We start from the raw sequence: 27,100 nt of genomic DNA on the forward strand, positions 1-27,100 counted from the left end.
TCCCATGCCCCCTCAAAGACCCTGAAGAGGGTGTAGAGCTGGTCTACTGTTTCACGACCATGACGAAAACCACACTGCTCCTCCTCAATCTGAGGTTCGACTATCCGACAGACCCTCTTCTCCAGCACCACTGAATAGACCTTACCGGGGAGGCTGAGGAGTGTGATCCCCCTGTAGGTGGAGCACACCCTCCGGTCTCCCTTTTTGAAGACGGGGACCACCACCCCAGTGTGCCATTCCAGGGGAACTGTCCCCGATGTTCACGCGATGCTGCAGAGACGTGTCAGCCAAGACAGCCCTACAGCATCCAGAGCCTTAAGGAACTCTGGGCGGACCTCATCCACCCCCGGGGCCTTGCCACCGAGGAGCTTTTTAACCACCTCAGCGACCTCAGCGACCTCAGCCCCAGATATAGGAGAGCCAGCACCAGCTACCCCAGACTTCCTCATTGTAAGATGTGTTGGTGGGATTGAGAAGGTCTTCGAAGTATACCCTCCACCGCCTCACAACGTCCCGAGTCGAGGTCAGCAGCCCCCCATCCCCACTGCACACAGTGTTGACGTAGCACTGCTTTCCCCTCCTGAGCTGCCGGATGGTGGACCAGAATCTCCTCGAAGCCGTCTGGAAGTCATTCTCCATGGCCTCTCCAAACTCCTCCCATGCCCTAATTTTTGCCTTAGCGACCGCTGAAGCTGCGCTCCACTTAGCCCGCCAGTACCCATCAGCTGCCTCTGGAGTCCCACAGGACAAAAGGACCCGATAGGACTCCGCCATCAGCTTGATGGCATCCCTTACTGCCGGTGTCCGCAAACGAGTTCGGGGGTTACCGCCACGACAGGCACAAATGACCTTATGACCACAGCTGCGGCTGGCCACCTCAACAATAGAGGCATGGAACACAGCCCATTCAGACTCAATGTCCCCCGCCTCGCCCGGGACATGGTTGAAGCACTGCCGGAGATGGGAGTTGAAACTTTTTCTGACAGGGGACTCTGCCAGACGTTCCCAGTAGACCCTCACAACACGCTTGGGTCTGCCAAGCCTGACCGGCATCCTCCCCCACCATCTGAGCCAACTCACCACCAGGTAATGATCAGTTGACAGCTCCGCCCCTCTCTTCACCCGAGTGTCCAGAACATGCGGTCTCAAGTCCGACGACACGACTACAAAGTCGATTGTCGAACTGTACCCGGGGCACTCTTGTGGGGGGTACTACGGGAGTATGGAGTGCCGGACCCCCATGTACGAGCTGTCCGGTCCCTGCACGACACGCTGGACGGACTACATCTCTTGGCTGGCCTAGGAAAGCCTCGGGATCCCTCCGGATAAGCTGGTGAATGTGGCCGGGGAGAGGGAAGTCTGGGTTTCCCTGCTTAGGCAGCTGCCCCCGTGACCGGATTCTGGATAAGCCGCAGAAAGTGGATGGATGGATGGATGGAAAGATGGTAATTGAGACCTATCAGTCTGGAAAAGAGAGTGATTATCAGTGGGTAAAGAGACCATTATCCACAAATGGTGAAAACATGGAACAGTGGTGAACCTTCCCAGGAGTGGCCAGCCGACCAAAATTACCGCACGACTGCAGCAACGACTCATCGCAGAGATCACAAAAGACCTCACAACAACATCAAGGATGCAAGGACTGCAAACCTCACTTAGCACAGTTAAGGTCAGTGTTCATGACGCCACAATAGAGAGTCCAAGAGACTAGGCAGAGTTCCAAGACAAAAACCACTGCTGAGCATAAAGAGCATTGAGGTTCGTCTCAGTCTTGCCAGAAAACATCTTGATGATCCCCAAGCCTTTTCGGAAAATACTCTGTGGACTGACGGGGCAAAAGTAGAACTTTTTGGAAGGTGTGTGTCTCATTACATCTGGCATAAAAGTAACACTGCATTTCAGAAAAAGAACATCATACCAACAGTAAAATATGGTGGTGGTGTGGTGGTCTGGGGCTGTTCTGCTCCTTCAAGACATGGAAGACTTGCTGTGATAAATGGAACAATGAATTCTGCTGTATAACAAAAATCCTGAAGGAAAGTGTCCGGCCATCTGTTTGTGACCTTAAGCCAAAATGAACTTGGGTTCTGCAGCAGACACCACCAGGGGCTGTGAGGTTTTTAAAAATATCTTGTGACATAAATAAGCATCAGTACGGCTGAAGTACAGCTCTACATGACGAAAAACAAAACCTGGTACAACCCTGTAGGAGGCGTTTTTGACCCACAAAATCCTGTTTTTTAAAGAAATTAAAACATTACAAATTTTATCAACAGTATAGGTGGTTTTCGTCACAATTAAGTGATGCTATGTTGTTTACAGCTCAAAAAACACATTTTAGGGTTCACTACCCCTTTAAGTGTGACAAACATGCAATAAAATAAGAAATAAGGAAGGGGGTAAACACTTTTTCACACCACTGTTAGTCTATTATGTGATTTTAAAAATATGATTATCCTATCTTTAATTTATTAAAACGTGAATATATTTTATGCACAATTTTCTAAACATAGCTTCTCGTTAAAGATTGCTTCAATCAATATACATGTCAAAATAATCTAGGCCGGAAACGATAAGAATTTAATCAAATCAAACTTTGATAAACTGGATTTACTCTGGGTTTTATGAGGTGAATGATGGTGTGTATCAATCACTCCTGTCACAGTGGTCCATCTAACTTAATTAGTGTGATGTGATCTAAACTCATTTTCTGCAAAATGATCTTTTTTTTTCTTCAAAATGTGATTATAATGACCTTCTGTACAGATGTCATGGCTATTTGAGCTCAGTAAAGATGAGAACAGAACCCCTGAACTTGTTGTAGATTGTGAGAATTTATAAAGTAGAAATTAATAGAAATATGCAGATTATAATATTAATTATGGGTAAAAATCAGTGAAAATAATGATTATTTTTTAAGCAAACTGGTTGTTCTGATATAGCAATACTGCAGCGTGTTTAATGGTTTCAGAAATATAACTGGTCATTACTAAAATTGCCAATTAACATGCACATATTTTAAATGAGCCATTTATAATCAGATTTAAACTCTGCATCTTTTTCTTCTAATTGAGTTTTATTGTCTGGTATAGTAGTTGTCTCATCAGAGATTTATAACTTCACTCTGAATGTTATTGAGAATGATGACATGATTAGTTTAAATGGGATATTCATGCCAAATGTAGTATACATAATTTACAAAAAGCTCCTACTTAATGGACAAAACTTTCTATTGTCTTCTTTTTCACTTCTAACTGCCCTACTGCCTTCCTCTTTCTCTTCTCATTCATCACTTATACCCTCGTTTTTCCAGAGCTCAGGACATTTTCCGCCAAGCGATGCGTTCCCCACTCGTCTGTTTGGAAGTTGTGCCCTCCTCCAACAGAGAGCGATATGAGAAAAGTTTGATCGGTCAGCTGTTTGGCAACAGCACCGCACCCAACAGCAGCCCCCATATCACCAAAACCAAAGAGCCACCTCCACCCATCAAAGCCAAACCGGTGTTTAAGCCCTCTGAGAGTCCAGCCACACGACTGGCAGAGGAAGCTGCCCCTCCAGAAACTTTCACTGTGAGTTTTGTGTCTCTGATTGAACTTAAACATTTACAGAATCTCACACACAGTAAAACGTGTTTCCAAGATCATCAGGATGGGTTAATAAACACAACACTGATGTAAAACAAGTGAAGAATACAAAGCTTTCAGTGAGAACGTTCCATTTATGCAAGCTTAAATCCCTTCTCCATCTCCTCTCCTTTCCTAACTGAGTTATTCCAGATCCTACACATGTTTCCAATTAGTTGTTTTTCTGTTAATGACTGATTTGTAGAGAACTGATCCATCACACATTATTTTTACTTTATGGCCACCCCTTCCCTAAAACCCAAAGAAATGTTAGTGTGGCGTCAGCATTACCATGGTTACGTGCCTGACATTTAAAAACAGCTGGCACAGAGGGAACAGTTACTTAGCAACAGCTGATTATCTATTTTATTAAAAAGAAGTTTGTCATTTTATTACTCAGATGTTATATACTTTTTCTAAAATTAACATTTGGCTGCTTATTTTTATGAATCTATACTGTTAATGCAATATGTTCAGTTCATTTTTACACATTAACAATGCTTCATATTGTGAGTTTTTCTGAAAATTTCAGCAAATAAAAGAATTGGAAAAAAGGTTCAGTCTTCAGTATTTAGCATATTTTATAGTAATTGTACAGAATTAATCCTCATAGAGAATTTATATTATTAGTTATTAGTGACCAACATTTGCAACACTCATTATTATCAACACAATATAATACAGAAGCTCAAAGCTCAGTGTGGATCAGGAATGTCTTGAAGCAATTTCTAAACAACTACAGACTGCAAAATGATTGGTACTTATTATTATATAAGTGGACATTGTTAGAAATATAGCCACTGCTAAGGTGGAGTTGGACCAGAACTCTATTTTAGCTAAGAGGAAATGAGTCTAACCAGCCACCCAAACTCCTCTGCCATAGACTAAGAGGCTGAGTGCATACCTCAAAATCTACATCTTCAAGCTCAACTAAGCTTCCTCTTTGGAGGAAAGCAGTTGTTTGTTTTGAGGCGTAGAAGCATAGCAGCTGTTGATCATGGTGGGAATGACATGTACTGACAGGATTTTGCTGCCTGTGGGTGTAGAAAAAAGTGAATGGATTGATTTTCCTACAAAAGTAAAATTGTTTGCTTGGTTCCATAATAAAATAATGACAATAACGCAAAGTGCACAAAGTTTAAATGCTGTATATTCCCCCTCTAGACCTCGAAGGGGATGAGTGAGAGTCCCCTCCTTCGGAAAAGCCCTGCCCTATCCAGCCTGGTGGCCAATAAGAGAGGACGGAGACTGAGGATTGACTTAAAAAAAGGTGGGGAATCACCTGGAACGGAATACAGCCTCACTTATATGAGAGACTTTGCCTTCCTTCTACAGCAGGGACCCCCAACCCCTGTCCTCAATACCCACTGTCCTGCAGATTTTAGATGTTTCCTGACTCACATTAATGGTTTAGTAGCAGACGTATGCAGATCTTGTCAGAGATCCACTGAATTTAAGTCAAGTGTGTTGCAGCAGGGACAACATCTAATACCTGCAGGGTAGTGGGCCTTCACGACCAGGGTTAGGAACCTGATCAAAACTTGACTGTAAATTTTACTTAAGTGTTAAACATTTACATGCAAAACTTACCAAGACTTCATCTTTGATGCAGCGTGAACTGTTACTTCACTGCAGTTTATTTTCTGCTTTTATCTTAATCGCTTGTGTGCGAGTTGTGGTTGTTTTGTAGCCATGTTATGTCATAACTCCTCTGTCGCAGTGTTAGTACTGTCATTTTACATGCTGTGTGCTTATTTCTGTAAAGCTTCCTCTCTGACTGAGCTCCCTTCCTCTAAACCTTCCTCTCTCCATCTCCCTTATTCCTTCTCTTCAGGGTCTATTAAGTCTTTATTGATCTGTTCATTTCTGCTGATATGAATTCATACTGGACCAAAGTGCTGACTGGGCTCTGCTAAAGAGACCAGACTTAATGAGGTCTATAAAACACACAACTGGTCCCTCTGTCTGTGGATGGCCTTTACGTGCTCATGTGCATGCGTATGAGAGCTTTCATACACATTTCTGTGTATGTGTGGACATATTTTCCCCGATTAGGCTTTTAATCTTCATCACCTCCTTTTCCAGAACGTTCACTCTCCATTTCCACGGTGTTGAATTCATTCCTCTTTACACCTTTTCCTCATCTCCTTCTTATTTTCATTTTCTGCTCACTGGCCCACACCTGAACCCATTTTTTTTATTTTCAAACCCTCACACCTGCAGATGCTGCAGCTAAAGGGTTTAGAGCGATCACACTCACAATCTTCTATAACTTAAACTTATCACACATGCAATATGTAGTCAGGCGCTGAGTCAACATCCACATTGATGCTCTCAGGAGGAGTTTTCAGCGTGTGTGTGTGTGTGTGAGAGAGGATGAATTGTGATATTTACCCTTAAATTCTTGTTTGTGTGTTCATCTAGGTTCAGAAGGTCTTGGGTTTACCGTGGTAACCAGGGATTCTTCAGTACACGGTCCAGGTCCAATTCTAGTGAAAAACATTCTGCCACGAGGTGCTGCTGTCAAAGATGGACGTCTTCAGTCTGGAGACCGCATACTGGAGGTACAAGACAGCTAAATGTTCAGTCTAAACATTCTAGCTCATCTGAACCCGATATTAATAAAGACTAAGTGTGTTTGAGGCATTTATTAAACTTATTTATGTGTGTCTGTATGTTTGTAGGTAAATGGTGTGGATATCACTGGGGTGGGCCAAGAGGAGCTGGTCTGCATGCTCCGCAGCACACGGCAGGGAGAAAGTGTTTCTCTGGTGCTCTTACGGCAGGAAGACATGTTTCTGCCCAGAGAGATGGTAAGAACTGATCAGTGTTTTATTACACGTCAGGAAAACAAGATTTTCTAGTTGTTCAGATATGAAGAATGTACTCTGTGTTCCAAGTTATTCTGCATGTAGAATTCAGTTAATAAACATTTGGGTTTTAATTTTTTTGAGGACGTTATTGCTTGTGTTGTTTCTCTTGTCTATTTAGATCACTGATAGTAATCTCAGACAGGTTTGCTAATTCAGGTCCCACCTGAGCTTAATTAAAGGGAAAAGAACAGTTGTTAAAAAGCCACTGATGAGCAGCAAGCAGGTATTTGAAGCTGCTGGTTCCTCTGGAATCCCAAAATCCTCTCAATGCAGGATATTGCAGGTGTATTTGATCCTAACTGTCTTATTCACTAATGAGTTCTGTTCTACACGTGGACCAGTCTGGATGGTTGGTGGATGCCATCATGTTCCAACAAGGCTGTTGTCAGCAAGGTGGTGGTGGAGTGATGTTTTGGCCTGGAATAATGGGGAGTGAGATGGTGCGTCCATTTCAAGTGTCAAGATGACCTTTTCAACATGCATGCATTTTATAACTGACCATTTCCTGTCGTGGTTTAAAAGGAATAACCATTCCTTCTGCAGTAAAGACAACGCTCTGTCCTTTGCTGCCAAAAAATACCTTTGAATCTTTGGGTGTAGGTATAATAGGAGTAAAACTCGTGGTGTGACCACAACCAGATTGAGAAGCAGTGGAGCCTCCTTAAAATAAAGATCTGAGGGGGGAATACCACCAAACAGCAACTTTGGGAGGCAATTCTTGTCTCCTTAAATGAAATCCAAACAGAAATTATTCATGGATTTCTAAGTTCAGTAGATGAGAAATTTGTTAACCCATAAAAGCCTGAGGTGGCATACATGTTACATACAGATTCTGAGATATTTTGCTTCAATTTATGGTATAAACTTTGCTCAAAACCCTGTTGAACACAATCTGATACTTGTCTTCTGTCCTCTAATAGATACCCAGAAGCAGAAAACCACATTATAATATTTTTAAACCATCACATGGTCATAAATGGTAGATCCCCCCCCCCCCCAAAAAAAAAAAAAAAAAAAAAAAAAAAAATTTTTGTTACATTTTGTTAAAAGGCCAAACAAAGACCTCATAAAAAAAAAGACTTTTCTCACCATTTTTACATGGGTCGGGCCTTAGAGGGTTAAGGTGATATCAAAGAAAAGCACATATGTTAACATGGAGCTTGATCGGGAAAAAGTTTTTTATTTTTTTTAATGTTCTGTTACATTTTACAAAAAGTATGACAGTTTTAGGTCTTTACAACCCATTTAATGCTTTAAAACTGGCATGCAGAATAATTTGGAACACTATTATGAATGATTGGCAAAGAAAATTATGTTTTCATCATTGATAGTTTTGTCATTGATAGTTTAAAAAGTTTAAATATTTACTGTCATTTGCATTGAGTATTTAGGAGTAATGAACAAAAATATAATTTGCATAATAATTTGGAACTCATTATTATTCATCTTCATTTCAGTTTTCAACTTTAATTGATTTGAAACTCTTAACAGTTTTTGGTTTAATCAACAGAGTTGCCAGGATTTTTCACAGCTCAGCAGATTCCTTTTGTAGATATTAATTTCTGATGTCAATGAGGGCTTTTCTGGATGACTTACACGGCTTTCACACTTCTCTGTCCAGTGATATTCTCCTTTTTAACTCCACTCTACAGTCATGTAATAGGGTTATAGAGGATTACACTGAATCAATCAGGCTTATTGTAAAGTTTGAAACTGTATTGTTTTGTGCCACTGTCTCCCAGGCATGTTGTTTATGCTGAATTTCAACAGTTTTTCCTCAGAATAAACATCTTGTATTCAACCTGCTTCTTCTCTCCTCACTTTTTTCTGACTTTGCATGATCAACAATAATGCATGTCCTGATAATAATGTAGTCCTTAATTTTTATATTTCTTCTTTCCTTCTTATGCTTTCATCGGATGTTTTTAATCTACTTCTATGTTAGTTGGACTGTACACAAGCTGTCGTTTTTTGTTTGCAAAAATCTTTACCAAGCATCACCAAAGTCTATAGGGGTGTGCCATCTTAGGTACGTCATGATTTGATTACACTTCAGGGTGCTTTAATTAGTTTTTTAAGCAATTATCAGGATTTTCAATGCATCTTTTTTTTCCCCCATTCAGGATTCCACTCTGTGACTTCATAGTTTAAATTAATTCCCTATCCATTAAATCAAGTAACCAAACAAACTTTTTTCCACCCCCTTTTATTTATATCAGACCTTATAAATCCAAAACATATCCAACATAATTTTCATATTATGTTAATATTTTTCCATGGACTCTAACAACCGGGCTTCTCTTGGTTTGGTATACGTTAGAATAGCTACCCTTGGTTAATGCGCATGCGTTGCACTAGTGATGGGATGTTCAGCTCTTGTCAGAGAGTCGGCTCTTTTGAAACAGCATCGATTTTAGCACCACAATTTAGCTTCTCAAAAATGAGTAATTTGTGTTTTGAAAACCCTTTTGTGTTCAGCATTTTCATGAGAAACCTTATATTTGCCTCCTTTTATGCATTTATTCTGATACAAAACCACTTACTTTTGTTTACTATTTCAACAAAAATCTTAAATTGCACAAATGAACAAAAAACAGCAAACAAACCCACAAAACAGAACTATAACCAAACTCAAGAAAGCATTCGTGTCCTCAGCTCAGGCTGGCATTCAGAAAAATAAGATGCTTCATCTTGGATGGCTGATCCGGTTTCTCCTCTCTGTGAGTAGGGTTTGATGACACGATCTCACGTTCTCTCCTTATGGCTGTTTGCTGTCTCACTCGCAGTGTAGCGCCTGAGCCCCACAGGAAGTTCTGTTTCTGTTTTCACTTAATGGTATGATCCTATATCCTCACACGTGATTGGCCGCCTATCCAAGCGGGTCAATCCAAACAAAGCAATGCCATGGGCGGAGCTGGGGCTGAGCACTGAGAGCTAAGCACGCAGCAAAAGGAAGAAAAAAAAAAAAACTGGTAGCCGGCTCTCCTGATTCACTACCAAGCATCGGCTCTCAGAGCCGGCTCTTTCTCGCATGGCACATCACTATGTTGCACCGAAAACTGCAAATAACCCATCAGTTCAGCAACACTTACTGCTCAGAAATTGCGTCGGCATACAATCGACTGTGACGCCACAAGCTAATTTGTATTATGTTAATATGTTGAATATGAACTGCACGTTGCTCAAGTGCATCTCTAGTTTGACTAAACTTGAGAGGGACAAAAACCTAAGATAAATTTGATGAAACTATATGTATACATTTTTTTTCTGCTAATCTTTGCAAGCGAGGTCGTAATGTTGTTGACACAGGTATTTACTGTTGTTTAATTCAAATAAAAAAATAATAGTTTTTGAACATTTACCAGTTGTAATGGCATCAGTGCCTGTCTCATTGTGATGAATCGATTAAATAGTAAATCAGCCCACCCCTAAAGATCTGATCATAGATCATGATTATAACTCCCCTTAATGAGTTTGAGATTGTACTTTTTTTGCTTTCCCAGTTGCACAAAATATAAATGAGGAGATTAAACTGGATTAAGTTAATTTTATTTAGCAAAACTGCTTTTTACCTTCCTTCCTCGTGTCACTCACTTTGCTTATTGTCCCTCTTCCCTTTGTGTGTTGGTCCATTCCTGTCGACTGATGTTTCCTCAGTGGCTGCTAGGACGGTCCACCGCACAAACACGTGCATGCGACCCTGAGCCCCACAGGAACTTCTGTTTCTGCTGACAGGAAAATGTTAGTGTGTGTCCATCTGTTAGCTTTTCTTAATATTGTATGCAGGATTTCACTGTTTACAGATGTCTGAACTCTGTGGCACTTTTTTTTTCTGGCTTATTAACTGCACTCATCTTATTATGTGTCCACTTACAGCCTCTCTGCTACTACACCACACACTTTATCACTGCACTGCTACACAGCAAACTAAACCCGAATACTCACATTTTAGTCAGTGACAGAGTGAGTCATAATATTTCATTTTTCCCACATGGATTGAAACATTCTGCCTTCGAAAAAGGTTGATTTCCATTCGAAGTCGTACATCAAGGAGCTTTTCAAACCAGACTGAAGGTGGGAAAAAAGGTTGTGCTTTAGTAAGACTTTAAGTCCCACACCACAGATCGTTGATGACTGGACATCTGAGGTGTAACTGACTGAAATTTCCTTTTCTGGTAACATAAATCACAACATGCTGTGGTTGGATAGACTAGAATTAAAAATAAAACAATTTCCTTTGGTGACTTTCCTAAATTGCTCTGCATGTTTGTGGCTTTCATTTCATGCTAACTTGATTATGCAACCCCTTTACCATCCAGCATGACCACAATGTCACACAGCCAGTCAGGAAACTGAATTCCCATCTGTCCTGTTTTATTCCTCCAAGCTTGCTTAAAAAAATCTGAGTATTTTCCTTTTGTATAGAAAACTGTCCATCACAATGTGTCCCATAGGTGAAGTATTGTTCTGACTTCCCCTCGATTCTTTTGAGCTTCTTAAATCTCACTGATTCAAGGTCACTCCTCGTGTCTACTGGAATTAAAATTTGCACCACCGCTTGATTCTTGATTTGCTTAAATTTGCTTAAAGTATTGAACCCAGATGGACAAAATGAAAGTGAAGGGATTTATAGTTATTTGATTATTTGATTGATTTGCTGTTCTTGTTCTGTCGCTGCTATCAGTTTTTTTTTTTTTTTTAATTATTTTCTTTTTTCAATAATTGAATTTTAGCAATCTAGCTTAATTTTTCTTGAGGCAAGGCAGTTTATTTGTACAGCACATTTCATGTACAGGACAATTCAAAGTGCTTTACATAAAACAAACACATTACAGATATTAAGAAATAGTAAAAGGCAGCAACACATAGCAAGAATCACAATAAAATAATAAATTACATTCAAATTATTAAAAGCAAGATGAGTTAAAAGTTACCGTGTAGATTTCATGCATATGTGCATGAGAAAAGAAATGTTTTTAACCTGGATTTAAAAATGTCTACATTTGGGGAAAGTTTAATCTCCACTGGCAGTTTGTTCCACTTGTTTGCAGCATAACAGCTAAATGCTGCTTCTCCATGTTTAGTCTGGACTCTGGTCTGGACTAGTTGACCAGAGTCTTTGGATCTAAGAGCTCTGCTAGGTTTATATTCTCTGAACATATCACAGATGTATTCTGGGCCTGAACCATTCTGGGATTTGTAAACAAGCAGAAGGTTTTTAAAATCTATTCTGTGACTGACTGGAAGCCAGTATAAAGATTTGAAAACAGGTGTGATGTGTTCAGATCTCTTAGTCCTGGTTAAAACTCTAGCAGCAACATTTTGGATGAGCTGCAGACGTTTAATGCTCTTTTTAGGAAGTCCTGTTAAAAGACCATTACAGTAATCCAGCCTACTGGAGATGAATGCATGTATGAGTTTCTCTTGGTCTTTCTTGGAGACTTTACACATGGTTTGCTCCTGATGTTGAACATGTTTACTCTTTAAAGTAACTCTGGCCATTTTATAAGGACCACCATCCTTAGGTTATTGATTAAAGTATGACTGTGTGGAAAAAAATCTGCTGTTTATTATTTTCTTTGTGGGATGTCACCATCCACCCACATAGAGCTGAATTCTGTCTTCAACTTGCATGGTGGACTTTATCAGATGAGGCTTCGTCTGGACCTGCTTTAGCAAACATAAGCCGTCTTATTAGGCCAATTATTAGTCGCAGTTTCTAATGCATTTAGATTTCTGATAAAAGAAGTACATAAAAATGTAAATCAGAGCAGCTTGATTTGAAATGTGTCTGTTTAATTCATTTATTTTTTTACTTTTTATTCAGAAAAATGTGCAACCAAATGTAGTAAACTTAAGAGCCATTATCATAGGCCTTTGTTTATTTAACTAGTCAAACATATTCGCACTCAAATTATTGAACGTTCAGTTGCATGAATTGGTTGTGTTAATCTGATTTTGAGAGTTTCTTTGTTTACGATTCCACTTGGACCAACATGTTTTGGTCAGACAAAACGCAACAGTTAGACTTTTTCTGGTGTTGTATAAACACACTGAAAGCAGCCTCTACCATCAAATGTTACCACTACACAACCTGGGTTGTTCACTCTGATGAGGGGCTAAATGAATGAATACATGCTTACAGAAAAGCCCACATTTGACCATGAAACAGCTTCTGATGAAATTGCTAAATTTGAAGGTCCCATATTATATGTTTTTTCAGCAATTTCATATGGATGTCTGAGATCCAACAACATTGTTTTCAAAGTGTATTACCCCATTTAATTTCAGCCATTCTAAAGGTGGCTCTAGTGAGCTCTACTGAGAACGGGCAGTTTCATTGTCTGAACTTTTAAACGTTTATGAGAAATGCCTGTCCACACCCCTCTCTGGGAGAGGATCCAGCTTTCACTTTTGCTCGGCGATTTTAGAGGGCAGGACCAGCTGAGAGCAGAGAGACTGACCTGGGGTTGCAGGTTGTGGGATGGGTTGTGTTTGAACGTAAGGTAAAAGCAAAGGTATGGAGGGAGTAGTCCAGTGATAGCTTTATAAATAAAAATGTACCAGTGAAAAATCCTATGATCAGACGGGTACAGCCAACCAACCTTACTATACAGTGATGAGTTTGTGATTTATACCTAGTAATAAATCTTAAAACGTCATTACAGCATTCAGCATTCAGCATTTGTAATGAGGTTGCACTGGTATTCATGTAAAGTTCATCTCCACAGTCCAGCAATGGCAAAAAAGCAACAAGCCTTTTATAGAAACCAAAGAAAAACACGATTTATGTGTAAAATGGAAGCCCGGTCTTTTAGAGTCTTGCCCAGATTGTCCATGTGAGGTCTAAAGGTCTGGTTGCAGTGAGACTCAGAATAAAGTTTTCCCATCATACACATAATTTCTAGTCCATAAGTATGACTCATAGTTACAGCTTCAGACAGTTAGCAGCTCATATAAAAAAATTCTATGCTTCTTAAATTGTTGTTTTATACTAATCAATAGACACAATTGCAGCTATTTTTGTCTTCCAGCAGACTGGAAGCATCAGCATAGTCGGAGTTTCTGCAGCCTTCTGCTTCATGCCGGTTTGTTTGTGTTTGCAGAGGGGAAACAGAAGAAGGATGATGATGAAATGATGGAAGGATCTTGTCTATCTTGTCTATCTTCTCTTCCCCCTCTTCCGTTGTCTCATTTTAGCCCACCATCTGGTGTTGTCTGCTAATATGTGTGCTCTCTGTAGAACAAAGACATTACACCACCTCTCTACACACACTTTTACTGAGCAGCTGAACTGTGACATATAACATATTCATACGCTATCTAGAATATAGCAAGCATGCATCCCTGCTGTGTTAGCTCTCCTACAGGCCTTTTTGAACACAAACACACACTCGCAACATGGAGCAACTTTTATTTTCTTTCAGTAATTTTCTTTGCAGACAAAGAAGCGCATGCTGACTTGGCACGGGCCTCGAAACTAATGTTTGAGTCAGTGATGCTCTTTTCTGCCTCCAAACAATTCACACAACTGTCTCCCTCCATTTCCTGTTTACCTCCATGCATTTATTTATTTTTGCATGTCATTGACAAATTCTTCACTTTTCTATATTTGAGTCATTTTAGCAAATTTCAGTCAACAGAAGAAAAACACAAAACTAAACATTTCCCTGTTTGAAATGTAAGTAAAAACCCTTTAAGCTTGTTTTTCAGACCTTCAAAAGTCTTTTTTAATAAGGTAATTTTTCTGATTTGATTAAAACTACACTGACATTTAAGTTTTGTCATTGCATAAATAAAATAAAAACTAAAAATCTCTGAATTAGCAAATAACTGTTTTTGCTACAAACTGCTCGATGCATAACAAAAATGTTTGTTGGATATGTGCTGGAGCCTGAAATCAAACATTAGACCAAGATTTTGATGGGAAAACAAACTTTTATGAAGGATTCGAAACAACTTTCAGGTGTTAAATTGCACTAAAAAAATACTAAGTGAAATAAAATTGTTTCAGATGGAGCAGATTTAAGTTAAACAGCTTATCTGCGTTCCTTTAAACACAGAAGTATAAATAATACTGAAGTATTTGTGGCTCAGCTAGGGTGTATTTTTTTGTAAAGCTGTGCTGGGTTTTTGCAGCAGGAAACACTTTTAAGTGCCAGATGTTGCTCAGACATGCTCTGACATGAAATCAGTAAACAACAACTGGTAACAAAGCTACTTTATTGAACAGTTTCTTCACTGTGATTATACCTCATCCATCACTGCTGCAACCAGTGTGTGTGTTGGTGTGGTTCGTCCACCCAGTCTGTCTCTTTGTCTCTGTGTGTTACATCTTACTGATATTGTCGCCAGTGTGACCTCACAGAGTCACTACAGTAGATCCCCCATCTGTTATACCCTCAGAGACCTGTCTTTTCTCACACACACACACAAACGAACACACACGGAAACTCTTTGGCAGCTTGGAGTCTCTGCAGGAGCTGCCATCATCCCAGTGGAGAGCAGTCCAGAAGGGTATCACATTTCTTTTCTCTCTGCTGCTTATCAAAGCTCTTTCAGCTCCATCATCTTATCGTTCCCACATCGTTGTGCTTTAAAGTGCTGGGCACATGAGCGTTCGTCATGGTCATGCATGTCAGGTCTGGTTCAGGTCGCTGGGGATCGACACCGGTTTTCACAACAGTGCTTTACTCATAGCAATAAAGCCTTTGGGATTTACATTATATTACTCACGTGTTTTTATTTTCGTATTTATTCCTCTCACATCTGAGCGGCATCAGTGACCCTTTAGATGCTACAAATTGACTTACCTCCGCTTTGTCTAACTGAATCAACCCAAGGCGCACATCTGTCTATCTAAGGCTAATAGTATGTCATGAAGTGTGAACACAGAATATAATAAGGGAACATGAACCCAATAAGGTTAAATGTGTAATATGTAACTTGTAAATTATGGAAACCATTTTTCATATAACTTTGGGAACTTACAAATATCTGTTAAAATCTACACATAACACATTTGAACCTGTAAAATAAATATCCCCATGTACACATTATAAACTGAAAAAAAAATATATATATATTTTTACCCTAAACCTTACAGATGTGATCATTTTTGTGCTCATAAAGCTCCTGTGCATATAAATCGTTGAATGCGCCGCCTGATGCGCACGGATCAGGAAACATTTACGCGCTGATCAGCTTGTATGTGCATGTGGGATTTTCACAAATACGCGGTGCGTTTAAGTGCTGGTGGGAAGCAGGATCATCTGGATTTTAACTAGATTTTCTTCTATAGCTATTTAAAAGCAAGAAGGATGTTTATTGTGACAGAACAGAGTTACACAGTTTACGAATCTCGTTTCACACCTTTGTATCCGCATTGAGTAGAATTTCTCCAGCTGCTTTGGCAAATCTAAGTTTTGCTCAAGTTTGCAAAGTGGCCCATTCCCATAGACCAGGGATCACCAACTCCGGACCTCTTGAGCCAGTGTCCTGCAGGTTTTCAATATCTCCATACTGCAGCACACCTGACTCAAATAATGGGTCGTTAAGAGGCTGGTGTAGACCTTGACTATTGACTATTTAATTTGAACCAGGTGTGTTGCAGCAGGGACGCAGTGAAAACCTGCAGGACACTGGCTCAAGAGGTCCGGAGTTGTTGATCCCTGCCATAGACCTACATGTGAATCTTCCATTTTTTTAAATGTTTTTTTTTTTATTATAATGCTCCCTCTGCTTGGCTTTAAATGCCTCATAGTCACAGTAAGTATTTTGGATGGTTGGCTTTAATCAACCATTACAGATGACGACGATTAGACAACAGGGGAGCACTCTGGGTGGCCAGAGATGGGACGGTTACTTTCATTAGTGATGAGGTTAATGTCAGGTGTGATCCTTGGGAGTACTTCGCCTTTAGTTTGTGTGTCTAAATGTGAGCACTGCTACATTTAAGCGCAGGGTCTGCTCTTGTTTTGCCTTGTTAAATCGATTCTCAGGCGGTCATTCCAACATCTCTGGGCTTTCCGCACACCTTAGCCAAATCATCGTATTACCCCTCGTGTCATTCATTTTTTTTCTGTATGTCTCTCTCTGGCTCTCGCTTCATTTCTCCTGTAGAGGTGATGCAAGCAAAGTAGCTGAGTGTTCTCGCTCATTTTCACATAATGTGTCTCTCCATCATCCCCCCCTCACATTTTCTGTCTGTGTTTAATAAAAACTCACACACCAACTGAGCTGCCTTTTTGAAAGCGTGTCCTGTTGATCCATCATCGTGGCATCCCATTTAAATGTTAAACGATCTGCACGAGAAGGTTCATCTGTGCAAACGGCTTTTTTTTCTGTAACTGGATAGATTTGATGGAGTTAATGTAGCAAAGAATCAAACACCTTTTTATGGCCACAAATGGAAAGCAGACACATCGGGGCTCTCCACAGTTTTTTATTTTCGCATTACGGAGCAATGCCCACCCATCATAGCAATGAGGCTGGAATAATAGAAATGTTTTATGAAATCGTGAGGTGCTTTGAGAGTTTGTGCTCTTGTGTAGTGCTCCATGAAAAACAAAGACCTTGTTTATTTTTTTTAAGCAGATTTTTTCTCTGTTCACTTTTTTTGAATACACAGAGAACACTCCAGGTGATTGGGCAGGTAAATCATTGAAACTAAGCTTATTCATTCTTTTATTAGGAGATTTAATTCATCACCCAGAAAAAATAGGAAAAAAAAAATCAACACTCTACATGTATTTGCATATTTTTGTCAGATTCCATAAAACATCTCACATCTCTGTGGGTGGTCCTGACCTCTAGCTGAGAACTGCTAGTTCAGACGTTCATGAGGCATAACAACACCCATCATCTGCTTCAAATTCACTCTGGCATTAGTTTTTCTTTTGTGCTGAGTGTAAGAAAAAGAAATCATAAATAATAAAGTAGGGAAGTTGAAACAGACGTAGGCGGAAAAAACTGAAAAGTTGCCAAATCAGAGACATAACTTTAGACAGAATTTTAGACTCTAATGAACTCTCAATTTAATTATGCGCAGAAAGTAGTTAACATTTCTTTGCAGGGGGGGTTTAGAAGTTCTTTCCAAGGTCGGAGAGCTTCCTATCAGGTCTGGACAGTTAGTCTGACTTTGGATTTTCCAGCAGGGAAAACAGTTTTCTGCAGAGCGGTGGACTTTGTGTCGGCTTAACGCTGTTAAACCTTCAATCCCTGCAGACAAACAGAATCTAAACCTGACACTGCTGACCCACGCAAACACACACACACACACAGACCAAATTCATGTATGTATACCAACAGCTACACAAACATGGGAAGTCCATGAGTCGGAAACAAAACTGCACCCACAGAAAATTTGAGGGTAAATCAGGAAATGTTGTAAAAAGGCTCTTGTAGCTCTGAATATTACAGTCATATCTCACTGAAATGGTTACGCTTGGATACCATAGAGAAATAATCTAAAATATGTCTCTGAATGTCTTATATGCTTTTTGTAAAATGTTGATTTTGCATTATTAATGTCCTTTTTTTATGTGGTTTACTTAAATATTTATGAGTTGTTAACAACAGCATTTGCCTTTACATAATATTTTAGATGATGTTTTTTCCTGTTGGAAGTATATTTCATCTGTTCCCTTGTTTCTGGTTCACTGACGGGTTGCTTTTCTTTTCCGAACCACTTGGCACTCAGTAAAATGTAAACGAAACCAGAACAGAGGGGTTGAAAAATTATTTAAAATATTATTACATTAAAGTCCATGGATGGCAGACGACATAATAAAACTGATGTGTGAACAGTAAAGTGTTTGTTTTGAATTGAACGTGTTTAAAAATAGATTAGACTAAAAGTTATATATTTAAGGTCATTAGCGTGTGGTTTTACTTCTCAAGCTTAAAGTGACGTTTCATCAGTTTTTTTAAGATGACCTAATACTTGTATCTAAGAGAATATGCATAAATATGCGAAAAAAATATTTTATTTCTTAAAAAAAATGTAGGTTGAGAACATGTAGCAGTCTTCCAAGGATATGTCATGATCTGCATGTGTTTACTCCTCTGTAAAGTAATATTCTTACCAGTAAAGACTAATATTTCTCAAGTTTTGATTGCAAATAATTTTCAGATTTAATATTGTGTCAAAGGCTGGTTTGGTTTTAGTCACCAACCTTGTAACACTTTAAAGCCATCACCCAACACACCATCTATTCAGGAAACACAAGGTCCATCTCAATGTTACACCTTGAATGGTGGTCTTCAGACCCTCAGCCAGACTGCTCTTAAAACAGACATAATTATATGTTGTAGAAATTACTCCATGGGCATAATCTGTTGCTAACTCCAAAAATGGAAGCTAAAGTTGCATCAAACAAACATAACAACATCCAAAAATAATGACTTCAGCTGGCCAGAGCTCCTTGAAGAAGGACTGGGGTGAATTGAGAGACTGAGCTGTGGTCTGAACAATCAAAATGCTGCAGGGTTAAAGATGAAATGGAGCATCCACTTTGGTGTAGGAGCACAATTCAGAAGCCATGATGGTGGAATGCGGGTGCATTAGTGGACACATCTTGCTTATTTTAGCAAGACAATGCCAACACACATCCAACCCAAGTGAGCCCACTCCCAACTTTTCTAAAAATGTATTAAAAAAAAGGGTAAAAATCATTTTATTTTGATTATCATTGTAGTGTCACAACTATCTTTGTCATGAGGTTGCAAGACATCTGAGAAAAGTGTCTAAAGTTTTCATTTTAACGGTTTCCTCAAAAAAGCAATAATCCAGAGTTTATCAAGCTGATCAAAGATTAGACTTTTTTTTATGTATATATATAAATCCTGTTTACCTTGTAGTACATGTCAGATGATGTAGATACTAATAACCATGTGAGGTGCAGCGGTGTTAGCTCTCTCCCACTGAGCATCAAAGACTTCAATGCTTTCTTTCTTTCTGTGTTTACAGTATTTTCCCACCAACTCTGCTTTAGACACAGTTATTACAGCCATACCTGGGCCTTAATAATATGGTGTTTTTCACCATCTTTCTGGGTCATTTTTATCTCTACAGTTCCCTTTTCTCTGTCAGATTTACAGTCTTCCCTCTTTATATTCCCCCTGCTCCTGCTGCTTTTGTCCCCCTGGCTCTCTGTGTTTGCCGTATTCCTCAATTACCTCTTGAAAATGTGCAACTTTTATTGATATTGCTGAGCAGAGAGAAGGAAAGAAAATGGGGGAATAAAAGCAGTCAGTCCAAATGGATTTTCTTTCTTTTTCTCTTTTCTTCAGACTCTGACCACTATTTTTCAGTCATAGAGAAATTTAGTTAAAAGCACCTTGTGATGTTTTTTTCTCAAATGGAAAAGCTTTTAGTTTAGCTGCTCAGGCCCAATAAGCTGAACTCTTCCTCTGCATCCCCACCCCGTTACCATTCCTCGCCCTGCGTCGTTGATGTTCTTCATCCTCCTTTTTTTTTTTTTACCTTCTCTTGTTCCCAGAAGGATGAGGTATCCCGTGTACCAGCCTTAGTTTTGGAGAACGGGAAGGAGCAGCTCATGTTTGAGGTTCCCCTCAATGACACCGGCTCTGCGGGACTTGGCATCAGCCTCAAAGGGAACAAGTCCAGAGAGACCGGAGAGGATCTGGGAATCTTCATCAAATCTATTATACATGGAGGAGCTGCATACAAGGTGACGTGATGGTCAAGACACTGCCTCATATTTTTGTTTCAGCACATCCACTTTGTGGTTTGAAGGACAAAATCATATCATCATGAATAAAAATAACAGAGTACAGGCCACATTTTTGTATAATAGACAGATTTTAGTGCCTTGATGCTCCCTCCTCTCTGTGCATCTTTGACCTCTTATTCATCACATTTGAAATACTATAGATATAAAAGACAGGCAAGCAAATGTGCACACACTCACACACCAGGTGCAGCTGTATGTGGCTGACCCACTAAAATAAATAGAAAAGCATCTGATGTTGAATCATTGCAAGTCTGACAGGCAGAGCTCATGGTTCTGTGTCTTTGGGGGCTGAGTCAGGCTGTCGTGGGAAGGTGTGATTGTATGTGCATGTGCAATTATTTTAGCATCATGTAAGCTTATGGTGTTCTGGATTTCTGGTGGTTTGGCCTCAGTAACGCTAACTGAAAGTTATATATTTATGTCTTTTTTGGTAAATCTTTGTTAATTAATTCACTGCTTACAAGAAAGAACATCAAAATACATAATTTACACAAGTTAATGAGGTCGTCTGACTTAGCTCCCTATTAATGGGTACATGAATTTATGCATTTGTACCGACTCATGTATTTAAAAATGTTATTATTTGAAGTAAAACAGTGTTTGCTACAGGATGGACGCCTGCGTATTAATGACCAACTGGTTGCTGTAAATGGAGAGTCGCTGCTGGGACGCTCCAATCATGCTGCCATGGAGACGCTCCGACGATCTATGTCACAGGAAGGAAACTTAAGAGGGACAATCCAGCTGGTGGTGATGAGGACTTTCAAGGTATGCTCACTGTTTCTGTTTTATCAGCTTTGCTACCTACTGGGAAAAAAAAAGTCTCCTGTATGTGTAACAGAAACCAGTGCAGTTTCCAATACCACTTCCTGCACAACATCATGATGTTCAGATTTCATTTACCAATTGAGAGTGTTTCAAAGACACGATTCTTCACTGTCTTTAACCCCGTGTTACTTATTCTGGTCCACGGCAACACAAAGTTTGAATTAGATCAGATAAACAGGAGTCAGGATAGGCATTCAGATAACGTGACCTTGTCAAAGGAATGTCATCTGAATTTGAGTGATACCTTTAGTGTGCAGCATGTTATTTGAAAAAAAAAATCTAAGAACACAGACACCTTTATGTATCAGGGAACCGGCGCAATGCCCAAATAATTAGTATCATCAAGGATGGATATTATAACCACAAGTTAAGCTTGAGTGCTGCTGAGCTTTCTGAATTATGACATCACCCATGGCTTTACATGCGCCTAGCAACAGGTGTAACAATAAACAAAGTCCATTTGAGAATCTATGGTGAAAGAGTCACAAAAAATAAGAAAAACCCCAAAAATGAGACCATCACAAACTCCAGGCCTAAAATAAACCTGATGAATAGCTGTCAATAAAAACAAAAAATGCTAATTAAGACCAGTTTAGAGGTCAAAAGATGTTACATTCTTCACTCTTTACCTTGAACCTCTTTGGACTCATAATGAAGCCTTTTCCTTTATTATCTATTTCCTCTACCTTGCTCTACTCTTACCTTTTAGCTCTCTTATCCCTTTTTTTACATTCTTGACTCTCTGCTCTCTTCCCTGTTCTTACAAGCGGCAGCAAGAGAGCATTTACACTTCAGCTATTCAGATTTCATGTGTCTCTGCTCCTCTTTGTGTGTTTGTGGCAGCATTTTTCACCCAGCTGAATCTCTTTTCTTTATGAGAAGGAAAAAAAAAAAGCCTTTCATGTCATCTGCTTTTCAGATGATGCCTTCTTCAGGTCTCTGTAGTCTGTGCCGGGTGGTTGGCTCAGGTGTGAATGGTGCTCTGCATGACCTGCTGCTGGTTGAAAAAGCACTGCATATAAAGCCTGCACCATATGCTCACACACAAACACACTAAAAGCAAAGACAGGAGGTAACAGAATGAGATACCTTATAGAGACGTGCTCGTTTTTATGTACAGTAGTGTTATATTAATGTAGTAGAATCTTGATGAGCAAACATAGTTGTATTAAATATAAAAAAATAATAAAAATCCTAAATCCTTTTCATATGCAGCAATTAATTTTCCTTAATGTAGGCTCCATAGCATTAGATTACCTGTTGCTGGGTGTGTGCGTGGATGGGTTGTGCTTTTAGGCTTGCTGGACTCGCTGGTCAATAGCTGTTGGGAACAACAAAGATGTGCATCCATGTTTCCTCTTCTTTGTTGGAAGAGTAAAAAGGGAGGGGAAAAGAGAAGAATATGAAGAATAGAATAGAGACTGCACTTTAAAAGCCCTTTTTTGCATCTGTATTGATGCTTTTAAACATTATAGAAGTGGACCATTCTACTTTTCTGTCCTCCCCCTTCTTTTTCTCGTATGTGTCCTTCACTCCCTCAGTTCTTACTATATTTATCTTGTGCCAGCTCACTGTAATCTCCCATTTTATTCAGCTACTCATTTAATTTATTCCTTAACTGCTGTTGTTCTTGTCAGCAGTTATGCTGCCACAATAGAGGAAAATTGATGGATCGATGGGCAGTTGCATAAGTGTTATCAGGCATCTTTTGGCTCAGTGTTTTTCTCAAGGAAACTTTAATGCCAGTAAGCATCAAACTAGCAACCTTCTAACCGGTGCATGGCCACTCCATCTCCTTATCTCTGACTGTTGTTGTGTTAAACTGTGTGCAGTACAAAGTTCAGTTTCAAATAATCAAATTGCAATCAAATGCAGTCAAATTAGCTTTAATTATATTCATATTATTCTAATTCTTGTAAGCAAAGCAAGGAAATATTGCTGACCCCTGTTCTGTTAACAATGGTTGCACTGTCTAAACTGTGGTTAAAATTGGTCTGAAAGAGAATTACAGACAAATGTCTGCCCGATAAACAATAATGTCACACCCAGGGCTCTAAATTTACTGGTTTGGTCACCAACCAATGTGGCTGTGTTCCTATAGTTACCAGCCAATCAGAATTTCCACTAACCTTTCCTTATTTTCAGGGAAAATAAAAAATAAAACAAGTGCAGCTGGATTAATTTAAATGAACACAAATGTTTAAATAAGTTTTATTGAAGTTTTTCATGTAAAAGCCCAAGAAAAAAATTCTTTCACCACCAGCAACATCTGGTCAGCTGACTGGAGAGAACGAGAAGGGGCATAGGGATGCAGTAAGTCGGACAAATATGCTGGACCATTGAGAGACTTAAAAACAAATAACAGGGCCTTCAAACTAACCCTAAAATGAATAAGAAGCCAATGCAATGAAGCCAACACCGGAGTGATCTGCTCTTGTTTCCTTGTACCTGTTAAAAATTGTACTGCCACATTTTGCACCAACTGAAGGCGTGATAGATTGCCCCTTTTAATTCCTGTAAAAAGAAAGCTACAGTAATCCAACCAGGAGGTTATAAAAGCATGGATTACCGATTCCATGTCACGCCTTGAAAGAAAGGGTTGAACCTAAGATGTCTGAAATGACAAAAACGATGATTTTACCATCCCATTAGCATGGTTATTAGCATGGCATCATTTATTTTTACACTTAAGTTGGTGACAACAGACAGTTTGTTGGAAGATCCTGAGGGTTGAGATGTTGCTTCACTGTTCAGCAGTAACAGAGTTAAAACTGCGACAGTGTCGAGCAGGAGTGCACGGTTTGACTTGGAGGGATAAAATCAAACAAGACAGGCATATGGTCAGAAAAGACAGCATCACCAATCTCCACATTAAAAACAGATGATCCATAAGATAAAACACGTCCAATGTCCAAGTTCCTGGGTGGCACCTGTAACAGACTGAGAAAAAGGTAAAAGAGTCTACTAAATCCAAAAAGTCCTTGACCAGTGGCCTTTCCTAACAGCAGACATGAATATTAAAATCCCCCACCAATAAAACCTGGTTGTATCTTGAGGCAAAATCAGCCAACAAATCTAAAAAATCGGTTAAGAAGTTCTTATTGTACTTTGGAGGCCCGTAAAGGAGCAGAGGAGAGTAACCCAGCTCAGAGAGACAAGGTTCAAAACTGGCCTAGTGGACCGGTGGGGCACGTTGCTTACAGTTAAAGGTGTATTCTATAAACAATAGCTAGACCACCACCACGACTAGAAGACCTCGGAAAATTAAAATAATCATCGTCACCACAGGTTTCGGTCACCCAGAGGAAATCCAGACCATAAGAGGAGAAGAAATCCTTAAGACTAAAAGGTCTATTTGTCACCAATCTGGCATTAACTAAGCCCAGCCTGATGGGCACTGGCTTGCAAGCTACAAGCTACAAGGCACTCCACGGCAGCGCAGGATTCGAGGAGAAAAGCGTAGAGACATCAGATTCGGTCCCACAACCAGTTAACCAATAATATTTACTCCATAATATCACTATAATTGAATAAGGTGAATATGTAATTATTTATATACCTGTTCATTTAGGAAGCACTATGCTCCCTTTTACTGATGGTTAGAAAATTAAGCTAAAACCTAAGCTGAAATAATATTGTATGCAAACCAACATAATAAAATGGCAAAATTAAAATAATTCAATAAATAAGAAACTAATAAAAAATACATAAATAAAATAGAATACAACAATGGCTTTTCTAATAATGTTGCATTGCCTGAACAAAACAAAATAAACTAAATGAAGAAAATTAAAGATGATGTAATCCAAAACTGTTTTTTACAGGTTTGACTGCACCTAATATGCAGTCAGCAACTTCCTTTGGTGACTAAAAAAACATTTATCTTTTAAGGAAACCTGATAATGACACTGATTTAACACGCTGGGAGATCAAGGAGGGAAGGCAGGTCACCAAATCTCTAACATTTCAAGAGACGATGCATCCTGATGGGGCTGGGTGACGGCCAGGAACTGCCGCTGGTGCTTGGTGTGAGGTCAAGTGTAGGATGACAAGAGGATTTATTACACACACAAGACTACCGTTATGTCTTCTTTGTTGTTTGAGTGGAGGCTTTATCTAATATAAAGAGACAAAAACACAAAGGAGCACACATGTATCACAAAGCCAAAATGACAAACAGATGCATGCATGTTGATGAGCATGTATATTAGTTTTCTACTCAGCCAGACAGAAGACAAATAAATGCAAATTAAATCCCTGAAGAAATAATACATGCTCAAAAAAGAAACATCAACACTGTAATCCATCCTTTGTTTCAGTATTACAGGGCCCCAAGAGGGCTCTCCCTCGATGGGGTAGGTATGTGTGACTGTTGGTGCCACACACACACTAAAAAGTGGGGCAGTATTGAAGATGTTTCCAATTCCATGGAGCGTGGGAAATGGGTTCCCTACTGTCTTCTGAGTGTCTCCCTCTGTAGCTAATGTTTAGCTCTGCTGGAACAGTCAGCCTAAAAGCACTTACTTACTCCTCTGGTCATTGCTCAGTGGAAACACAGTCTACACATCAGACATGTTTGTTTTACAGGAAAAAAACTACTAGAGGTTTATGTCTTTTGTTTTATTTGCTTTATAATTTATAATTTGCTTAACCTTTTTAAATGTATATTATTCCTCTTTTTCTCTCTGGGATTTATAAAATATTTGTGATTCTGTTTTTACTGAAAGGAAACTTTACATACTGTAATTATTCGATATATCAGCGTGTAAACATTTGTTTTGTTCCATTTTAGGATCAGCATGAGGTGTCACCCAATCGCTCATTTGACAGCTCTTCTGGCCTGTTGGGACTGATGAGTCCAATGAAAGGTCAGCCAGGATTGGTCAGCCCAGTGTCGGACTCCTTTCACCCTCCCCTGGTGGGCAACAGTATTTATGCTTCCAGTGGTAAGTTCAGTTTTTTCACATCAGTGGCTAAAATACAGAGCAGCTATCACAATTTTATTGATGATTATTCACATATTCCATTTACACCAATATTCAGAATTTCAATTGTTTCTACCATATAGTGACAGTTTTGTCTCTCTGTGTGAAGAAAATCAACTTAAATAGACGGTTTATATTATGTTTGTCCTTTCGTGAATTTTGCCATTATTTTATGTGAAATGGAAAGAATGGTGAAATGGAGTGGGTTTGTCATTAAAAACAAGTTTATTTTCCTTTAAACAGATTTCTTTAACTGTATGTATTTGTGCCATTACTGAGTATATGTTGGCATTAGTGTCAACAGGACAGTGCAGTTGGAAACATGGACGTACTTCTGGCAGAAAGCACCAGCATGTTTCATACTGAAGAAAGAGATTTTACCATTTTCATTAACTAGCAGACATTAAAAACCCTTTAAGAATCTGGGTCTGCTATTTTGGCATAAAAAAAAAAAATGTCCTGATCCACTTTGGTAGGTCATGCGTATCACACAGAGGAGGCTCTGCTCCACAACAGTGTGTGCTTGCAATAACAGATGCTAGCATTGTAGAACCAGTTGAGTGACAGCAGCTTTGCTGGGAAGAGCTGCATCCCACTTAAGAAATACACTCATGGCCACTTTATTAGTCTCACCTGTTCAATTGCTTATTAACACAATAGTTAATTACATGGCAGAAACTCAGTTCATTCAGGCATGCAGACATGGCTTGAACAGGCATAGTTAAAAAAAAAAAGACTATATACAGTTTATACAGTGATTGTCTGGCTGTTCAACTGGGGCATCTGGTGCTAGCTGGATGGTGAGATGAGCTCTTGATCTCTAATAGAAAGAGAGGCCTATCCTAAAAAAAACAAACAAAAGAAATGATCTTTTGTTACTACTAGCCGTTTATATAAGTGAGTTCACTCCTTTCTCTTTCTTTCTGTGTTATTTGTTATCTCTGTAATGATGAAAAGCAGAGAAGTAGAATAGTTAAAATGAAAAGCATCCCGGTGATGAACTGAACTAAAACACTATTTAAATGTGTCCTTCT

General features: G+C 39.3%; 1 protein-coding gene across 4 annotated transcripts in view; it reads left to right on the top strand.

Moving 5' to 3' along the window:
- The window catches only part of pard3bb (par-3 family cell polarity regulator beta b), a 259,283-nt gene that overhangs the window by 87,838 nt on the left and 144,345 nt on the right, over positions 1-27,100 (top strand). For 3 of the 4 annotated variants that reach the window (XM_042001257.1, XM_042001254.1, XM_042001256.1), the window contains exons 8-14: positions 3,314-3,569; positions 4,788-4,893; positions 6,048-6,187; positions 6,308-6,436; positions 19,999-20,190; positions 20,863-21,021; positions 25,874-26,027. In XM_042001257.1, coding sequence (XP_041857191.1) covers positions 3,314-3,569; positions 4,788-4,893; positions 6,048-6,187; positions 6,308-6,436; positions 19,999-20,190; positions 20,863-21,021; positions 25,874-26,027 — 1,136 coding nt within the window. The remainder of the gene's footprint in view (positions 1-3,313; positions 3,570-4,787; positions 4,894-6,047; positions 6,188-6,307; positions 6,437-19,998; positions 20,191-20,862; positions 21,022-25,873; positions 26,028-27,100) is intronic. The other variant, XM_042001255.1, reaches the window with a different exon arrangement.

Source organism: Melanotaenia boesemani, chromosome 12 (assembly GCF_017639745.1).
Source record: "Melanotaenia boesemani isolate fMelBoe1 chromosome 12, fMelBoe1.pri, whole genome shotgun sequence".
In the NCBI taxonomy this organism is placed as follows: Eukaryota; Metazoa; Chordata; class Actinopteri; order Atheriniformes; family Melanotaeniidae; genus Melanotaenia; species Melanotaenia boesemani.